The 20,037-nt window shown below is 37.9% G+C and overlaps 1 protein-coding gene across 1 annotated transcript in view; it reads right to left on the reverse strand.

The window, feature by feature from the left end:
* The window catches only part of LOC121387430 (catenin beta-like), a 57,405-nt gene that overhangs the window by 13,072 nt on the left and 24,296 nt on the right, over positions 1-20,037 (reverse strand). Inside the window, exons 3-8 of the mRNA XM_041518541.1 lie at positions 15,082-15,206; positions 11,183-11,312; positions 5,408-5,595; positions 3,323-3,627; positions 2,328-2,532; positions 1,169-1,313 (exon numbers count right to left, since the gene is read on the reverse strand). Coding sequence (XP_041374475.1) covers positions 1,169-1,313; positions 2,328-2,532; positions 3,323-3,627; positions 5,408-5,595; positions 11,183-11,312; positions 15,082-15,206 — 1,098 coding nt within the window. The remainder of the gene's footprint in view (positions 1-1,168; positions 1,314-2,327; positions 2,533-3,322; positions 3,628-5,407; positions 5,596-11,182; positions 11,313-15,081; positions 15,207-20,037) is intronic.

Here is a 20,037-nt window from a genome sequence, read left to right on the forward strand (position 1 = left end):
CCACAGACCCAGACATCAAAATACAGTGACTTTGCTTTGCACACTCGCCAGACCTAGACCCAAAATACACCAGGACATAGTGTCTCTGCCACACTCGCCAAAATACATCATAGTGACTTTGCCACACTCGCCAGACCTAGACCCAGACATCAAAATACACCACATATAGTGACTTTGCCACACTCGCCAGACCTAGAACCAGACATCAAAATACACCACATATAGTGACTTTGCCACACTCGCCAGACATCAAAATACACCACATATAGTGACTTTGCCACACTCGCCAGACATCAAAATACACCACATATAGTGACTTTGCCACACTCGCCAGACATGAAAATACACCACATATAGTGACTTTGCCACACTCGCCAGACCTAGACCCAGACATGAAAATACACCACATATAGTGACTTTGCCACACTCGCCAGACCTAGACCCAGACATGAAAATACACCACATATAGTGACTTTGCCACACTCGCCAGACCTAGACCCAGACATCAAAATACACCACATATAGTGACTTTGCCACACTCGCCAGACTAGACCCAGACATCAAAATACACCACATATAGTGACTTTGCCACACTTGCCAGACCTAGAACCAGACATCAAAATACACCACATATAGTGACTTTGCCACACTCGCCAGACCTAGACCCAGACATCAAAATACACCACATATAGTGACTTTGCCACACTCGCCAGACCTAGACCCAGACATCAAAATACACCACATATAGTGACTTTGCCACTCGCCAGACCTAGACCCAGACATCAAAATACACCACATATAGTGACTTTGCCACACTCGCCAGACCTAGACCCAGACCCAGACCCAGACGTCAAAATACACCAGATATAGTGACTTTGCCACACTCGCTAGACCCAGACCCAGACCCAGCATTGCTGATTTGGGCCCAACCATTGTATAAAAAATTTTTGTTACTTATTGCCAACTTGAATATATCCAGTAATACAAAATCATATATACTATTTCGTCTTCCCATATTTTTCTTTTTCAACTACAAATATGACTGCTGCAATTTCAGTGCAGTTCAATATATTTTTATAATTTTGCCGATGTCCAGGACATAGGGAGGACAGTTTTGTCTCTCTTTACATAAGTGAGCAGGGTTAAGAAGCGTGTACGGTGTTCTAACCTGCTTCAACGATGGCCGGCTTGTTGCTGGAGCACACTGAGAGAACCTTGATGACTCGCGACGTGGTCCACAGCAACTTCTCATATGTGTACGTCTTCATGATGCGAACCAGCTCACCGGGACCTCCGCTCGCCAAGATAATTAGCTGTAACAAGATATAGGAAATATTTAACACACAGGCTATGGTTATCAGTTGTAACGATACGTGTGGAATACTTAACACCCAGGATGTGGTCATCAGCTCTAACGATACAGGTGGAATACTAAACAACACCCAGGCTATGGTTATCAGTTGTAACGATAAGTGTAGAATACTTAACACCCAGGATGTGGTTATCAGCTCTAACGATACAGGTGGAATACTAAACAACACCCAGGCTATGGTTATCAGTTGTAACGATAAGTGTAGAATACTTAACAACAACAACACCCTGGCACAATTAATCAGATGTAATGAATACAAAGGAAGAATATTTAACAAAGATGAAAGTACCACTGAACTACCACCTGCCCCTCATTTAACCTTCTGACCGTCTGCCAGTCGACATACTGTACACTGTACAAATATTTCCTGCCGTTTTGCACAAGACACTCACCGGAAACGGATTTATAATACAGGAAACTTATTTCTTAAGATGTGTCTTTTGTTTGTTTTTTCAATTGAAAATACCATGGAATGTGATTTTAAAACGTGGTTTTCAGCAAGTGTCCCTTGACAACAATGGTGGCACATCGCAGTAATTTTCAGGGATCGATAGCTATTGTTACAGCTTATTTTATAATAAATTTGATCGTTTTTCTAAGAACGAAAATGACCAAATATTTGGATATGAATTGGAGTTGTTTTTGTTTTTTTAAATCTGGTCAGAAAACCACTGTTATTGGGAATAATGGACATAATACTGGACAGCTGGACACAAATACCCGAAAATAAACTATCATAAAATTTAGAAAAACCCACGAAAATAATACTTACAGATTATTTATAAAATATTTAAGTGAATATATGTGAGTAAAAATTATAAACTTGTACCCACTCAACATGATTTTTGGCAAAAATTAATCCAGTATCTAAAGGTTAAGACAGACAAAAGAAAGATTAAACTGTTACACAATTTTGTTATTTAAATTTAAAAAATGGTGGTGTAAATGTTCCTACTTTGCTCTCCTGATTTCCGTAAGCCAGAATCTGCAGACAGTCCGTTGTTATTGCCAGGAACTTGACGTTGTTGTTTCTTTGTAGCAGAGCCACCATCTTCTGTAATCCACCTGCCAGTCGTACGGCCATCTTGGATCCTTCTTGGTGCAGTAGTAAGTTGTGCAAAGTGGTTATTGCATAAAAGAGGACGGACTCCACCGGTGAGCTAAAACGAATTCCATAACATTAAAGGTGTATTCTAATAGTTGCAAGCGTCATATTTTGCTATTTGACATGTATTTATGATAAATAAAAAGTTTGTTTTTATTTAACAACACCACTAGAGCATATTGACTTATTAATCAACGGCTATTGGATGTCATAAATTTGGTAATTCTTACATATAATCTGAGAGAGGAAACCCACTACATTTTTCCGTTAGTAGTAAGGGATGTTTTATATGCACCATCTCACAGACAGGGTAGCACATACCACAGCCTTTGATGTACCAGTCGTGGCGCACTGGCTAGAATGAGAAATGGCTCAATGGGGCCACCGACAGGGATCGATCCCAGACCGATCACGTCCTGCACCGTGTGATAAATAACTACATATTATTTTTGTACATTTATTCAATTTTTATGATATTTCAGAGTAGCTAACACTAATTTGTGATGAGATATCTAGTATTTATCGCCTTTATTCCCAATCAGTGTTTTACTGATGTTCCTACATGTGAGGTCTGATGGTTCTGTATGCAAGATATGGTCTGGACAAGAAAAAGTTGACAGACAGACGTACGTACGCTGGACAAACGGATGGACAGACAACACCATACCATAATACGACCCATCATAGACGGGCATATAAAAATACGTCTCTTACACCACCCGACCAATTCTTTAATAGGTGTCACCTGTTTGAGGGGCAAGGGGTGTGGATAGGGTTAGGTGGGGTGGGGTGGGGTGGGGGAGAGAGAGATTTGAAAATAAGAACCCGATTATAGTGATGCATACCTTAGAAGTTTGACCAGAGCTGGAATTCCCCCCGATTTGAAGATTGCCAGGAGGCCCTGTCTGTGATGTGACAGGTTGTGCAGTGTGCCCGCCGCACACCGGGTGGTCTCCAGGTCGTCAGTGTTGTTCATTGCTCGGACAAGAGCGGCCACCATCTGTGGTGAGTTCATGATGGCGTGGCGACTTGCCTCCTTCTTCGACAGCTGGTGCACCATCATCGCAGCTTGGCTCACGACCACCTGGTCCTCGTCATTCAGTAGTTTGATCAGCTCTGGGATGGCTCGCGTAGCAAGGTCGGCATCATCCTTCAAATCAAAGGAAAGCAGTTTTCATTGGCATCGAAACGCACTCAACACATTTTATTTACGGTTATATGGCGTCAGACATATGGTTAAGGACCACACAGATAGAGAGGAAACCTGCTGTCGCCACTTCATGGGCGGCTACTCTTTTCGATTAGCAGCAAGGGATTTTTTATATGAACCATGCTACAGACAGGGTAGTAGATACCACTGCCTTTGATATACAGGTCGTGGTGCACTGGCTGGAACGAGAAATAGTCCAATGGGCCCACCAACCGGGAATCGATCCCATACCGACTCGAATGGGCTACATAGCGCCCCTTTATTGACATCACTACACATTATAAATTATGCTTATTCAGGCCTCTGAAAATTTGGAGGACTATCATTTTGTTTGCGCATTGTTCACACAAATCTAATTTAGCGCAACCTATTTTCCATTCACACATTAAATTTAGCATATTATTTACATGTATATAACAGGTTCAGAAAACTGTGGGTGGGATAGATGGACAGAGACAGATGGAGATGAAACCTATAGTATCTTCCGGTTGGACCGATAGGGGATTAACTATATGTGGGATAGATAGATGGATGGATAGATGGATGGATGGACAGACAGAGATGAAACCTATAGTACCTTCCGGTTGAACCGACAGGGGGATCAACTGTATGTGGGACAGAGGGATGGACGGACAGAGATGAAACCTATAGTACCTTCCAGTTGGACCAATAGGGGATTAACTATACGTGGGACAGACAGAGATGAAACCTAAAGTGCCCTCCGGTTGGACCGATAGAGATTAACTATATGTGGGACAGACAGATGGAGGGACGGACAGACAGACAGACAGACAGACAGACAGATGAAACCTATAGTATCCTACGGTTGGACCGACAGGGGATTAACTATATGTGGGATAGATGGACGGACAGAGGGACGGAGATGAAACATATAGTATACTCCGGTTGGACCGATAGGGGATTAACTATATGTGGGATAGAGGGACGGACAGAGGGACGGAGATGAAACCTATAGTATCCTCCGGTTGGACCGATAGATGGACAGACAGAGATGAAACCTATAGTACCTTCCGGTTGAACCGACAGGGGGATCAACTGTATGTGGGACAGAGGGATGGACGGACAGAGATGAAACCTATAGTACCTTCCAGTTGGACCAATAGGGGATTAACTATACGTGGGACAGACAGAGATGAAACCTAAAGTGCCCTCCGGTTGGACCGATAGAGATTAACTATATGTGGGACAGACAGATGGAGGGACGGACAGACAGACAGATGAAACCTATAGTATCCTCCGGTTGGACCGACAGGGGATTAACTATATGTGGGATAGATGGACGGACAGAGGGACGGAGATGAAACATATAGTATACTCCGGTTGGACCGACAGGGGATTAACTATATGTGGGATAGAGGGACGGACAGAGGGACGGAGATGAAACCTATAGTATCCTCCGGTTGGACCGATAGGGGACTAACTATATGTGGGATAGATGGACGGACAGAGGGACGGAGATGAAACCTATAGTATCCTCCAGTTGGACCGATAGGGGACTAACTATATGTGGGATAGATGGACGGACAGAGGTACGGAGATGAAACCTATAGTATCCTCCGGTTGGACCGATAGGGGATTAACTATATGTGGGATAGATGGACGGACAGAGGGATGAGATGAAATCTATAGTACCTTCCGGTTAGACCGATAGGTGACTAATAAACAAGAAAGAACCAGCTAAAAAAGAAGTGTTCCATACCTGGTAATTGATGAGGTTGACGACGGCGTGCTTCAACATCTGCGAGGGCTCACTGAGGCGCTGTACGGCAGTGGGCTGGTCGGGGTGCAGGTTCGTCTGGGGGATTTGTACCCCCTCCGGCAGACTCTCGGGAAACATGGCTGCCCGCACACGCTGGGACCGGGTGTGACTCAGCTGGGCACTGATGTCTGAAATAACAAGTGTCTCAATTGATGTTTACTGTAATTCAGCAGTAGCGACTAAAAGTCTTCATACTATACTTGAGCTATATTTGTTTACAGCCTCAGACCAAAATCATAGAAGCTGAGACTGGTCAGTCCGGCCCTGTCAAAATATAGAACATGTTCTATAATATCGTCTCCTGCCTGATCTGTAGTTCGCGCCAGCAGAGATGCTGTGTGTTTTGTCACATTAGTCATGTGATTCAGTTTCAGTGCATTTCTTTTTTAACTGGTACCATACTTGCCAGACTCTAAAATTCATCTAGTCGACGCTGTTAAAATGCGTATTAACTATAACTGCTTGCAACTGTACAGGTGCGAGCAAACATCGATGCAATTCCTTACAAGAAAATGAAACGTGGGAGTCCAGAATGCATTACCTGGTTTAGGTTCAGAAAAGAAACTACTGTTGAATTTTTTGTCGAGAACGAAACACCGTTCTAGACGTTTCTTACATGTGGGCTCCTTCTTGTAACCTGAATGACCGTTCTCGACTTATTTCGATGCCTGCTAAGGATGAATAATTATACATTCAACACTTATTTTCTTTATTACATTTTATTAGTTAATTAACATGGTGCATACAGAAATTTCAAACCTAAATTTAGGGATTTTTTACAATCAATGTAAGTAAAATTTAGGGACTAAAACTTTGCTGTCTGCCATTTGCAATGATCTTCGAACTCAACAAAATAATGGGAGTGTTCGAGCAGGCCGCCATAAACATTCATAAACATAAATACGTAGAATCCACATAGGCATAAATGTCCGATTCAGTTCAGATAATTTTCGAATATTCTGTTTTATTTAGTTTGCACCGAGAGAATGACCAATCAAGCACTCCCCGAAAGTTACGAATGAATCGTTGTATCATTTTGGCACTGTTTACACACCAACGTTCGAGCGAGCTCAGAGATCAACAAATGAAAGTAGATATTGAGGTATTTTTGTTAATTTATTTAATGTTTCCGGAAGAAGAAAAATGTCAATCGACTTCAGGGCTTATATGGCCCAATTTAGGGTCTTTTGTGAACTTGCCCATAAAAATATAGGGCTATATCATCAAAATAGGGACTTTTTAGAGCAACCCTTCAAATTTAAGGCTTTTTCAAAATGATTAAGTTTTCATACTGTAAATGTGTAAACATCGGTTACTCGCGTTAGAAACAAAAGGACATGACAAAAAAAATTACATACTTAGAATCCTAAGTCTCCTCATACTGTAACAGCTATGATAAAAGTGGATATATTGGTGCATAGCTATGGTGTTTAGGTATCTTTATATGATTAGTTTTTTTAAATTGTACAATTAATACATTTTTGGCTATCAAAAAGGTCGGCTACTCGCGTTACTATTTGTCCGCTCTTTGGTAATGGCTAAAAAAATTATTTTAAAGAAAAGTAACAGTTTTTAAATGTCAAACTTTTATTGAAAGAAACATCAGAAAGCTGCACAAATCAACTGCATAAATATTACCAACAAATTAAACTTACAAGTTACAACATGAATAGCTTTTGTTAATTAACTGTACTGTTATAATTACAATAAACAAATATTCAAGATATATTTAGGCTTTAGCTTTAGGGTATAGTGGAAATCACAAACCCACTTTTTATACATTTTTGTCACACTGGCAATGTCCAAAATTATTGGGCTTTGTTTTCTTTCAGCTTAATTTAAAACTTCTATTTATAATGCTGCAACTTACCTGGTACATGACGTATATGCGACATCACAATTTAGTATTACCAAATGATTTACAATTTGAAAAATGGAACAAGTATGAAGCAACACTCCCTTTAAGAATTGCGTACGAAGTCTTTGAACTCCAAGTAGATACTAAAGTGAAAGTGTGGCTACCTGTCACGAGTATTACTACTATAAGCTGTTAATTGAAATGTTTCAGTGTATCAAAATAAGTCGAGATTTGTTGTTTAGGTTACCATGACGTTACATCATGTCAAGAAAGCCGAGAAAGGCACACATGATGGCGAATATGACACATATCATGAATATGAGGTAACAAATACGAATTAATGTTTTCCCTAGAAACTTAGCAAGGCATGGTAGACTAAACACTTTTGAGACATTTTCACTATTTTCAGGGCATGTTTTTTTTTCATTAAAGAAAAAAACAATGGAAATGAAAATAAATGTAATTAATGTGCTTGCTTTAATAAATGAATTGCAAAATATATAACAGGAACATTTTATTAATTATAAATATTTTTTAGTGTTTCATAAAGGCAATTTTAGAATTAATTATTGAAAAAAGCTTGTTTAATCTCAGGGCAGCATGGTGCCAATTAAGGCAAGATGGCGCTAGACTATTGAGGCATGGTGCCGCACCATGATAAAAACAAGCTAGGGAAAACACTACGAATTAGAAAGGCTCATTCGACGTTACGTGTTACACTTCACTCACATTGGGTGAAAATATGTGTAAATTAGAAATTTATGAAAGGGCTCCTGTTATAACCTACTGATTAGTAATAATCCTACAAGAAACATTGGCTAAATTTCAAACATATTTGTAATGGCTTACATCTGATTGCGGTACGTGTGTTACATTCACACGAGACATTTTTCGATGAGATTTAACAGTTGCCAAAGTTCTTTGAGTTTACAAGTGATAATAAAATTTTGTAGGTTACTTTTAATCACCAAAATGTAAGTTAATATTTATCAGAAAATAATAATCTCATTATTCAAACACACGTTTTCCAAATCATTAAAATATATTGTTTCGTGTGTTACATAAATTTGTTGCGTGTGTTACATGTCTGATTTGAGAAACTGAACATCAGCTTGTAAGCATCCTATCACAAATACATTTTTATTTGTTTTACTTCATTTTGTTTTTAGTGACTGTTGATCATGTTTTTAGTAGAACAGTTAAGTATTTTGTTCTCAGGGGTGGATATTTAGGTTAGCACCACCCACTTTTTTTCAGTGGCAAATATCACTTAAATAATATTGCCTGTTTACACTCACTCATACTTATATTACTAATAATCCAGTCAGTGTATCCTCAACCTTCTTTTACAAAATCTTACACCAGACGTCAAAATAAGAAGGCAACTGGTAAATTTCATTGGCTATTGCAGCCTTTGCACAAAATGTTATGTTTTACATTTTTAATAATAATCTGATCATTATATTAGAGATGAATTACACTGTTTAAGAAAACAGTAAAGAAGATGCGTTTATAGAGCTGCTACCTACAGTGAAACCCCTCTAAACCGGACACCCAGGGTCCAAGTAAAATGTCCAATATTAAGAGGTATCCTGTTTAGAGGGGTTAAGTTCTATATCAAATTTTAAAAATGTACCGTGCAAAGTGTCCGGGGAATTCCGGTTTACACAGGGTCCTGTTTTGAGAGGTTTCACTGTATATTGAAAAAATTAGTTGCTGGTAGGATAGGGGCAGTATTTCTGCTACAAATACATTTTTGTGTATGGCACAATGGAGTTGAATGCAACCAGGGTATGGGTGGGGGCTCCCCCAGAAACAAAATGAGTTAAGTTTAGGGTTAGTGTTAAGAAAAGCATACAGTAATGATAAGAGTAATTAATTCTGTCAAAAAGTTAACTTAAGATAAACCATGATTGGGATAGGAGGGTTTCGGCAAAGCCACTTATAAGAATTTAAAGGAAGAGATCATATTATTGATGTTGAACTGCCACATTATGGAATATCTTGATGAATCTGTGTCTGTTATGGTAAAACACTATTTCACTGTAGTGATTGATAATTACCTATAGATGTTGCAGGATTCACAGGAAGAAAGTTAGTTTGAGCCAATTTTCAGATATATATGTAGAGTTTACCTGGTAGCCCTAGTGTTTGTTCCTTATAATATTAAAGGCCAGATTCCTAGAGGGGGGCTCTCACATTAGTCGGTGCGTCAATTACAAAAGGGCAAATGAAGTGGCCCGTACCAGTAGATACATGTACCATTAACAAAGCTGCCAACCCTTAGCCACAAGTGAGAGTAGCATTCATGACAAGCTGAGCGTAGCAAAAGAAAACGCCAAATAACACCAAATATCTATGTCATAGTAACAGCAAAAGACTGAGTCATGCTATTTTTAGCATAGATAACGCTTGTCTTTGGTTTAGGGATACGGACATACCCGAAATGTAACGAATTTTGTCAAGTAAGTCGGGCGATTTGAACAGTATTATGAATGACCAGAATTTTGTTTTTAAAACAGCATCGAAATGCAATAAAGCCAAAATTAACTGTAATGCGATGTGATCAATACTAAATTTGAATGATAATATGATATTATAAGTTAAAATTAAAATTACTCTATTCCTAACTGGCATACGTTCACATGCAATTTTCTATATTCACGGCATGCAAGCGTAACGTAACTAAAGAACAGTGCCTTGAAGGTTTTACAGTACACAACACTGGGTTCGGCCTACAATAAAACTACATGTCTGTTATTGAATACATCTTACTATAACTGTTTTACAATGGTTCTTAATCCGCAAATTATACTTTTATATGTTGGAATAAAAAAAAATTAAAAGCCACAGAAATGATGAATTCAGTTTTTAATTAGGCCCTTATTGTATTCCAAGATTACGTCCAATTACGTCATTAGCGTATCATACTAGATTTTTTTTAACTAAGCGTAGCAGGGTATCAGTCCAATGGGTTGAATAAAAAAGGATTGGTTGATCTAGTACAAGACCAATTCAGACATTATCAAAACAACTGAATCAGTATTGCGTTTTTGGTAAGTGTGAATTAAACATATAAATTGTACAGTTAGCATGACATATGTATTCGTGTATTCAGTTCAGCTAGTGACGAATACGAATATGAATGCAAATACGATATAAATAGCTCTTCGGTGCACAGTACAGTCAAGTATATTGCCACACCCTAGTTACTAGGTTACTAGGCACCTATTTTGTGGGAACCTGTAACCAGGCACTATGTTTAATTTGATGCATGTTTTTCACAGATAAGCCCATACGTTTCAACACCATTTTAAAAGCTTGGTTTATAGATTGTTCTCGAGACTTCGAACGACAGTTAGGAATATTAAAAAGAAAAAGATGGCCTAGTCCAGAAATATAAACTAATTCAAAACCTGTAAATAGATTGTGAACAAACTACAAGAGTATTACACATTTTTATTTCCTCACAAGTGTAGTATAAAAGATCAAATGTATAAATGTTGTTACTTTAAGTTTTGTAGTTTTAGTTTAATAAGTACCATGCTCGACTTTCTTGACTTAAAAAAAAAAAAAAAAGGTAACCCTTGGCAACCTGAACAGTTATAGAAATAAGCAAAATCTTTTACTAGGCCACCGGACAAATACATCTAGAAATCTATTTCTTTCTTTTATTCAAGTACCAGGATGATGATTGTGACTGCTCAAAATGAAACTGCACTAACATTTTTACTTGTTCACTTGACAACCACTGAAGCACATTTTGCTTGTCCAAACAGATTTTCACAAACGGACAAGTGCTTATTTCATACACTGCTGAATGAAAACTATAAAAATAAACAAATCTATAAGGGTACCATCAACTTGCTCTTGGCTGTATCCCTCCCCGAATCCTCCTGGTCCCCAGTCAAACATCATCTTGGAGGGGTCCATGCTTTCATCCTCCAGCTCCTCCGCAAAGCCTCCTTTGCTGCTCATAGACGGGGCCTGAAAAAACATTACACTTTACAATGTAAATCCTGCAATTGCCCACGGATAAATACATTCTTGATTTTTGTCGGGATTTTATTTCATACAATTATTTAAAATTTTGTCCAGTATTTGGAGGAAAAATTAAATGATACATATGAAATTTGAGCTACTATAAAACATTAGAATCGTGCCCGTATGAATAATATCTGGACTTACGGGTGGGGTCGGGGGCACAATCTGTAGTGGAAGGACAGTCTAATGGGGAGGGGCACAAGCCATATTTTAAACCGGATTTATATAATATGTAAGTTTTATTTATAAGAGATTAAAGGGACATTCCTGAGTTTGCTGCATTGTAAGATGTTTCCGACTAATAAAATATTTCTACGATTAAACTTACATATTAAATATATTTTCTTGTTTAGAATATCAGCGTCTGTATATTCAATGTGTTTCTGGTTGTCTTAATATTTCTAAGAAGCCCGAACTGGACTTTGTCATCAAATAATTTCGTATGTACGAAAAAACAATATTTCAGGAAATAAAATGAAATTTAACCTAGTACGGATATTAGAACGATCAGAAACATGTTTAATTATACAGCCACTAATATTTTATGCCAAAAAATATATTTGATATGTAATTGCAATCGTTAAAAAGGGTTTGTTAGTCGATAATATCTTAAAGATTGCAGAAAACTCGGGAATGTCCCTTTAAACTAGCCGACAACTTGATAATATGGTTACAAACTCAGGATGGTCCCTTTATTATAAACACAAGAGGGTTTATTATGCGCAGTCAAAAGGTACTTCGTTTGAATGTTGGAAACAAACATTAAGTACCATGCCTTAGACAACTGACAATCAACAAAAGTAAACACGCCAAACCTGAATTTAAGCCAAAATAATTAGTCTGAGATTATATGATAGATTATTACCCTCATATTTTTCGGTATTATCAATATAATATATTAGGAATAAACAATGTATTATGCTCGGCAGAGGCTCGAATAATTCATTTTCTATTCATATTCATAACATGATATTGACGATACAGAAATAACCTCGTATATATTTTTTGAAACTCCGTAAGAACCAGATATTTCAAATGAAGTTATATGTGTCTCATATAAATGATTGTGAAAAGTAAATACAAGAATAAAAGTAAATAATAATTAAAAAAATTAATTATAATAATAATAAAATAAATACATGTATATTTAAAACTTCATAAATACCAGATATTTCAAATGAAATTGTACATGTCTGATATAAAATATAGTGAAGAGTAAATAAAAGAAAGAAAGAAAAGAAAAGAAAAGAAAAGAAAAGAAAGAAAGAAAAGAAAGGAAAGAAAGAAATATAAAGAAATAAATAAGATAAGATAAACGAAGAATTTTTTTAACTTCATAAATACCATATACTGATATAAATGATAGTGAAAAGTAAATAAATTAAATTAATAAATAAATAAATAACTAAATAATAGACATGTAGTATTGATTAGTAGTTGTACAACTGTCTTTTTTAATGAAACGATATGAGAAAAATAGAGCTGTGATAAAGGTCTATGTGAGGTTGGGATTTTGTTGTTTTTTTAGGGGGAAGGGGAGGCAGATTTTATGAAATTTTAAATACTGATACATGTGGAGAATTCAAATTCACTAGAAATCTGTGTGAATATATCTATAATTCTAATTGTTAAAAGTAGCAAATACATTCCATTAAATTAGTTCATTTTATTGTATGAATCTTTTAATTTTGCATCGCTAAAACCCTTGACAGGCAGCTCCAGAGACTTTGTCTAAGTTAATGTTTCATTGCTTTTAGTCTTAAACCATTCCGATGTAAACTTTAGTAGACCGTTTTTCGCAGCCATTAAACCATCTGATACGAAATATGTTAGTCGCCAGAGATTCACATCTCCTACAAAGCTACTTATGACACTCATGACAACTGTCAATAATATACTACTCAAAAGAATTTAAGGGTCAAAAATTTATAACCAAATAAGTTTCAGAGTGTATTAGATTGATGATGTAAACTACACCAAAAATTTAATTTATTGTTCCATATTTACAAAAAAACACAAATAAACGTCACTGTATACAAGGAAGTCACATGACATGCTGTCAAAGTTGAAGGTTGTCAAAAATGGATTTTACACATTAGAACATTCGTTTAATAGTGTGTGAATCCACCCCTGGTGCGAATACACTCGACACATCGTTGCCTCATGCTGTTGATCAGACGTCTGAAGAACTCTTGGGGAATGGCCTGCCACTCTGCCATAAGAAGTTGACCCAGATCATGAAGGTTGGCCGGAGGGGCATGGTTATCCCGAACTCTCCTGCCTAATTCGTCCCAGGCGTGCTCTATTGGGGCCAAGTCAGGTGAATATGCTGGTCAATCCATCCTGGCGATACCTTGTCTGAGAAAGTCCGTTACCACCCTGGCGCGGTGGGGTCTGGCATTGTCATCCTGCAGAACTGCCCCGCCGCCAATCTGCTGAAGGCCTGGGAGAACCAACGGCCGGATAATCTCATTCAGATAGCGGATTCCATTCAGATTGCCATCCACCACATAGAGGGGGGTCCTGTGGTGGATAGAGATGCCGCCCCACACCATGACGCTGCCACCACCGAACCGGTGACGTTGTCTAACGTTAATGTCAGCGAAGCGCTCCCCAGGACGTCTGTAGACACGAACCCGACCGTCGTTGAACTGGAGACTAAACCTGGACTCATCAGTGAACATCACTCGACCCCACTGAACACGTTGCCACCGCAAATGAAGTGTGCACCAGTGACGTCTGGCCGTTCTGTGATGTGGTAGGAGTGGTGGTCGAACAGCCTGGCGACGGCAGCGTAGATTATTGGCTCTCAGACGATTGCGTATGGTTTGATCAGACACTCGAGTTCCAGTCGCAGTCCGCAGATTGTCACGTAATCGGCGTGCAGTGGTTGTACGTTGACGTAGAGCCATATTGGTGATGTAGCGGTCCTCTCTATTTGTAGTGCTTCGGGGTCTTCCCGAACGTGGACGATTTCGAACAGAATTCGTTGCTTGGTACCGTTGCCACAGTCGGCCAACGACACTCTGACTGACACCAAGTCTCAGAGCAACATTTCTTTGCGTATTGCCATCCTGAAGCCAAGTAATAGCCCTTCCTCGATCTTCGATAGTCAGTCGACGTCGTACCATTGTCGAATTTGGAGTGTGCACCATACACGAATGCAAGCTCCAATTATACGGAAATTCAGCATTGTGAACATGGAATACACATGCAAAGCGTGCAAATGAAGCGCTTTGTGAAAAAGCAAGTTATGGGCACTTAGTAGACCTTTCGCCTTCGCCCAATTTACGTGCAAATGTAAACATTTTTTCGCCATTAGAACTAGTCGACAAGTGTCAATGACAGTGGATTTTAATTCATTTATGGGTTGCTTAGACCCACTTTCGTCAAAATGGAACAATACCATGCGTGACATTATGATCTAGCTGATATAATTAACATTCAGAAAATAATGTCGAAAATATCGTCTGACCCTTAAATTCTTTTGAGTAGTATAAATGCAATACACATCAATTCGTTCTCTCCCACAACATTTCTGGTCAACTGGAAATTAATTAGCAACTACTGCTCGTGTTTTAAAATTGTGTAGCAATCTCTGAAACTTGTGTAGTGTATCACAAGATAATACTGAGCAAAATTTCCATGCATCACCCCCACCACCCCACTTATAACTGATTCTGTTCCTTGTTTCCTGACCCTGTGTTCTTACCCGTGTGGTAGCGCCCGAGTGAATGCCTGAATCTGTCATGTACTGACTCTGTTGCCACATCATTGTTTGCTGTTGTTTAGACTCCATCGGCATGTCGCCAAGGTCCATACCGCTGTTAGGATTCACTAAGTGAGAAAAACAAAAAAACAAACATTATTAATGACGTCATTATCTTTCCTGTTATTTTTATTTGATCCTGGAAACAGAATGTAAGCAACCAATCACAACAGAGAATACACTACACTCGCCATCAGTTTACAATCATTTTTATACTGGATCGTTAATATAAGACAGGTTTTAAAAAACAAGATGGAACATAATGGAATGAATGAATAAATGGATGAATGTTTAATGAGACCCCAGCACAAAACACATCAAATATTGGGTGTCAAACAAAGGTATACGATAATATTCAAAATCAATGTAAAAATTATAAAATTACATAGTTCGACAAATCTACTAGCCGCTAGGGAACAAAAGCGAAAACGGGACAATGGTTTAGGATCAAACATGGGGTAGGTCATGCAGTTGTAAAAAAAATATATATTAATTTATTTTTGAAACTTCATTCACCTCTATAGGTCAACATAAATTTTCACTAAATAATACTAAAAAAAAATAAAAAAAATTGAAAAATAAAATATATTCATGTACATCAATAAAAGAGAAGAAAAAGGGTCAGCCGTAGGTTTTTTTTTTTTTTAGGTACTATAGCTATTAGGGGATGGGTTCCTTGAAACATACTTTTTCAGCCTTATATAAAGTTTGTTGTAAATTGATCAGAAATTTGGGCTGTGCTTTATCTTGGTGGGCTAGTGGAATTTACAAAACTTTTTTTTGTTTGTTATACCCTGAATGGAATACTGCTAATGGAAAAAATGTATTGTTCGATATCCAATAGCCGATAATTAGTCAATCAATGTGCTCTAGTGATGTTAAACAAACAAAACTAAAAAAACCCCATAATATTGAGTGAAATCTGTGGTGAAGGCTTTTGCAGAATTTATCACAATGGAAGAGAAAAGACCAAGGTATAAAATACAATTATAATAAAATATAAATGATATAGAGCCCCAAGGTATAAAATACAATTGTTCATTTTAGAATGGCCCGACTCAAATATATGTTCATGAAAACGTAGAAATTGTTATGTATTTTAAAAGCTCTTTACCTAGAACTAGGTGTCAATGTGGAATCAATATTCTGAACATGCCAACTTTATTCTGTGACATCAACATCAACAATCCATGTAAATGTGTATAACACTCTTGACAGTACAGCACACAGCCCTCTACGTTAACCTTTCCATCTAGGAGCCACATGACGCCTACTTGTATTTTTATATAGATAGTATGAAATGTTTTAGTCACCAAATGAAAAAAATGGTCATATATGCAACCAAATCGGTTGTAATGAACAGGGCTGGTACACAGGCATGAGAATGGCAAATGAAAGAAATGTGTTATTTAACGACCCACTCAACACATTTTAATTACCGTTATATGGCGTCAGACATATGGTTAAGGACCACACAGATATTAAGAGGAAACCCACTGTCGCCACTTCATAGGCTACTCTTTCAGATTAGCAGCAAGGGATCTTTTATATACACCATCCCAGACAGGATAGCACATACCACGGCCTTTGATATACCAGTTGTGGTGCATTGGCTGTGACGAGAAATAGTCCAATGGGCCACCAACGGGGATCAATTCTATGTCCTGTTTTTATTACGTACCCCGCCATGATCTAATGCTTTAGCAAATCAGCACTTTCTTGTTCAAACTAGGGGCAGAAAAAGGGGGAGCAATCTATGTTCCAATGATCCAGCAGAACTGCAGAATGGGTCTTCAAGATTAAGGGGGAGAGGGGTGGAACGTACCCCTGTCGTAAAGTGTTTGCTTGATGTGCGGTCAGTCTGGGATCGATCCTCATCGGTGGGCCCATTGAGCTATTTCTTGTTCCAGCCAATGCACCACAACTGGTATATCAAAGGCTGTGGTATGTGCTATCCTGTCTGTGGGATGGTGCATATAAAAGGTCCCTTGGTACCAATGAAAAAATGTAGTAGGCTTCCTCTCCGAGACTCAAAATTACCAAATGTTTGACATCCAATAGCCGATGATTAATAAATCAATGTGCTCTAGTGGTGTCATTAAACAAAACTTTTTTTGTATTCTTTTTTTTTCAAGACCAAGGTACGACAGTCAATCTATAATCCATTGTTAAAAGAGGAAAGGAGTTAAAGTTTAGTTTTATGACACCACTAGAGCACATTGTTATCAAAACATTTTCTTAAATTAATGAAGCAAGGGATCTTTCAGGGTTTAAGTTGTCATTCACTAAATCGCCAAATGTGAATTAATATTGAATTTTGCGAAAATATTTCATTATTAAATCTCAAAAAAGTTAATTCGAAAATCCTGTTTCATTATATCCTGCTATTTGTTTTTGAGGAGTATTTGTTAATACATTAAAACGCATACAGGTTGGAAATATGTTTACAAGTCGGAAATAACAACTTCCGAGTAAACACAAATGCAACATTAGTCTCACTATTTGTTATTTGTACATCTAATTTGTGCATGCTTGTTTTGAGCCACTTGCGTCGGATTCCGTAACTGGCTTTATTTTTGTTAAATCGGAATAGCTCGCTTCTTTTCGCTTCCTCCATGTGGCCGATGTCACGTGATTTCTTGCGTGTGGGAAAAAGCATACATGTCTCGATCGACTGTTCATGGAATACCGCTTACCGGGTATATCATAAAGGATCGTTAAAACGCTGATTAAACTATTTAACTGTTTATTTTTATTTTTGCTGAATATTTAACAATGTACTGTCAATACAACTCCTAGCAATAGCAATAAACTAATTTAAAAAGAGGCTTAATTTTGTCATAATTTTTGGGGCTAATTGAAACCTAAATTTGGCTACAGATTTCTGGGTCAAATTAGCCAAATTGCTAATAATGTTTTAAGTCCAGCTTAAACCCTGATCTTTTATAAGCACTTTACACAGGACATACCATAGCCTTTGACCAGTTGTTGTGCACTGGTTGGAATAAGGAAAAAAAAAATCTGTCGAATAGATCCACCAAGGTGGGTTGATTCTGCGACGCAAGCACCTCAAGTGACCACTCAACCAACTAAGCTAAATAGGTGGGAGCACTACCATCGTAACTATCGACAGACAAACAGAAAATTTATACAAGTTTAGCTTACTTACATGCAGGCACATGAAAATTTAATCCAAGTTGTTGTCACACACACACTTGAAAACATGTATTTTACAGCTATTAAATGAAAATTGTAACTAGGAACTGAACAAGTTGACTTCATACATACAAGCAGAATGTATGCATGTACATGTGTCTAAATAAGCAAGGCTTGTGGGCACTCAAGTATGTATATAAATGTCAAGACTGCCAGTGGAGCTCGAAACCCCTGACCCAAAACAAGGCTGTATATTCTTTTTGTCTGGATTAGTTATCAGATAAATGCCAACTGGTATGTGCATAGATCTTCATTAAATTACACAACACCGATGAATCAAGCACACACATACACATACACAAACACAAACACACCAGGCATTACAGTGCCAGTGTAATGTTACCATTCACACTGACACCACTGCTGGGGTAAACACTCATAAATAACTTCTTAAATAAACTATACAAAGGATTCCAAAAATCTATCAATATTTATTCTGAACCACTGCAGGGATTGAAATTAAAATCAAGTGAAGAAATATCATTACACTGTGCTGGACAAACTACTTAGTGATGGGAATCCGTTAAAATGTCATCATCAAATTGATCATCAGTTGTTATCTGTTTGCAACAACAGATATCGAATGGGTTTTCAAGTTTTATTTTGAAATGTTAAATACTGATAAGCAGTTGGATGGGGCAGGGTTTTATCATCCGTGTTTCTAGACACCGATAATCTGCATCATTATCCACCATTGACAAAAGGCTGTCATTTTTTATTCCTAATTCTGGACTAACACGTTCCCAATCTGAATGGAGATATTCCTTTTATATAATTATAAAGGGCTAGCCCTGCCACTCGCCAAATTTGCCAATTGTGAATTTTTAAAACAATTGGCAAATTTTATTTTAATTTCACAGAAAAATTTAATGTATTTATTGTTATTTTGTTGAAAAGTTACTCTGAGTTTTTCAATTTATGAAGCTTAATAGATAATTTGGCGAAATGTTTTGCTCACCCAGAGCTAGCCCTGTTACATATACTGGAGCACATTCATTAATTAATCAGCAGCTGTTGGATGTCAAACATTTGGTAATTTTGACACGTAGTCATTAGAGGAAACCCGCTACATTTTTCCTAATGCAGCACAGGATCTTTTATATGCACTATCCCAGACAGGAGCACATACCACGGCCTTTAATATACCAGTTGTGGTGCACTGGCTAGAACGAGAAATAGCCCAATGGGCCCACTGACTGGGATCGATCCCAAACCAACTGCGCATCAAGCAAACGCTTTACCACTGGGCTACATCCCCCCCCCCCCTGTTGAATGAGGAAGGAAGGAAATGTTTTATTTAACAATGCACTCAACACATTTTATTTACGGTTATATGGCATCGGACTGTTGAATGATGCACCATATCTATTTCTGACGGTTTGTGAGCTGTGGCTACAGTCCACAAGTCACCAATAAAGGAATAGATGGCTTATTATGTTGTATACATTGGACATAAGGCTGGTAGGTACCGGTTCCCACCCAATGTGAGTTTAACAACTCAATGGATATATGTAAGACAACCACACAGACTTCTCTCTCACTAACCCATTGTTCTGGACAGAGTCCAGATAGCTGAGGTGTGTACCCAGTAGAGCTGGGCGGTATACCGTATATACCGTTCGGTATCGGTATTATGTCAATACCGATTTACCGTACCGAGCAAAATTCAAAATACCGAAATTT

Source organism: Gigantopelta aegis, chromosome 13 (genome assembly GCF_016097555.1).
Source record: "Gigantopelta aegis isolate Gae_Host chromosome 13, Gae_host_genome, whole genome shotgun sequence".
NCBI lineage: Eukaryota > Metazoa > Mollusca > Gastropoda > Neomphalida > Peltospiridae > Gigantopelta > Gigantopelta aegis.